This window comes from Atta colombica, unplaced genomic scaffold, assembly GCF_001594045.1.
Source record: "Atta colombica isolate Treedump-2 unplaced genomic scaffold, Acol1.0 scaffold250, whole genome shotgun sequence".
Taxonomy (NCBI): domain Eukaryota; kingdom Metazoa; phylum Arthropoda; class Insecta; order Hymenoptera; family Formicidae; genus Atta; species Atta colombica.
In genome coordinates, this window is record NW_017259349.1 from 6,959 (window position 1) to 8,391 (window position 1,433).

Below are 1,433 nucleotides of genomic sequence, written 5' to 3' on the forward strand. Positions count from 1 at the left end.
AAATTCGTTCATCAGAAATGTGACAGGATCTCACATTACGACACTGTTGAGTACAAGATAAAAAAAATTTGTCCAAAGATTGTTTGGTAATATACATATACATACACACATGTATACATGCGTGCGTGTGTGTATGTGTGTGTGTATGCACCCATGCGCGCGCGCACATGTATATATGTGTGTATATAGAAACTCTTAGGAGGAATTATAATTTTACTTATATATTTATGTTATCCTAAAAACTGACAATTAAAGTTTATAACTATGTTACTATCGTTCACATATAAATGTAAACAAAAAACAAAATATTATACTTTGTAACCCTAACATAAAGATTACATAGCAAAAACAATATATTTAATTAATAAATTTCTTTGTTTTTAAGAAGCCAAAAATCACAGACAATGTAGTCTCTATACCGGTATTATTTACCAATAGGAATCTCTCAATATTAATGTTCTTACTGCCTTTTGTACCACTTACAATGTTATCTATATCAGATGCTATCGTTTCTATTAATTAAACTATCTTCTTTCTCTACTGGTGGTGGGCCCGTGGTTAAAGTTGTACTTGGGCCTGCAGTCAAATAGCCAGCAGATACAGGTGTTCCAGCTAAATAACAATCAAGCAATTGGCAAAAAGAATACATTGAGACTGCATTAAAGTTATTCGCATATATTATACCTGTGAGGTAACCAGAACTGGTATTATTCGAAATAAACAGATCGTGTCGCTGATCCTTATACTCTGCCCATACACTTGACTTTTCCAAAATGGCATTAACTTTTTCACCAAGAAGTAAACTTTTCGTCATGGCTTTTAAAGCTTTTACTATTTGCGCTTTGGTTGTGGCAGGATTTTCAACAATATCTAATCGTCCTTCCAATATATTTAAGAGATATGGTACCATTTCGGCATCTAATGCCTACAACAAAATTACATTAATAGTTTTGAATACGATATATTTGAATCGTACAAGTTTTCTCTTACTTGTTTAACAAGTCTATCTTCATTCGTCGAAAATAATCTATTCAACGTCTCGCATGCAACCGCAATCATGTCTTTCCTCAATTGCATCGCATGCTTCAATGGACTTATGCATTCCGTTTGGCATATAGATGAAATGCAAATCTGAACAAATTAGAAACAAATTAGAAACATAACTCATATAACTCATATACAATCAATGTGATTTACTCACTTCGCTTGTAGCTAATTGATGTAAAATTAATATAGCTGTTTTATATACCGATGACTGACTATTCTGAGCAGCCATCTGTCGACAGAGTCGAGGTATATGACCCAAAGATGGTACTTGGTCTGCCAAAATAGGTTGCGCTTGGAGCAAACACACAAGAGCCTGCGTCGTTAATTCCAACATATCCGTCTAGAAAGAAAATTAAATACAGAAAAATTTATATATATATATATAT

General features: G+C 33.1%; 1 protein-coding gene across 3 annotated transcripts in view; it reads right to left on the reverse strand.

The window, feature by feature from the left end:
• Positions 1 to 406: 406 nt before the first annotated feature.
• LOC108688973 (dnaJ homolog subfamily C member 13) overlaps positions 407 to 1,433 on the reverse strand; it is an 11,758-nt gene continuing 10,731 nt past the window's right edge. For all 3 annotated transcript variants that reach the window (XM_018195545.1, XM_018195543.1, XM_018195544.1), the window contains exons 16-19: positions 1,202 to 1,387; positions 991 to 1,131; positions 685 to 925; positions 407 to 612 (exon numbers count right to left, since the gene is read on the reverse strand). In XM_018195545.1, the coding sequence (XP_018051034.1) occupies positions 497 to 612; positions 685 to 925; positions 991 to 1,131; positions 1,202 to 1,387 (684 nt within the window). In that variant the 3' untranslated portion in view covers positions 407 to 496. The remainder of the gene's footprint in view (positions 613 to 684; positions 926 to 990; positions 1,132 to 1,201; positions 1,388 to 1,433) is intronic.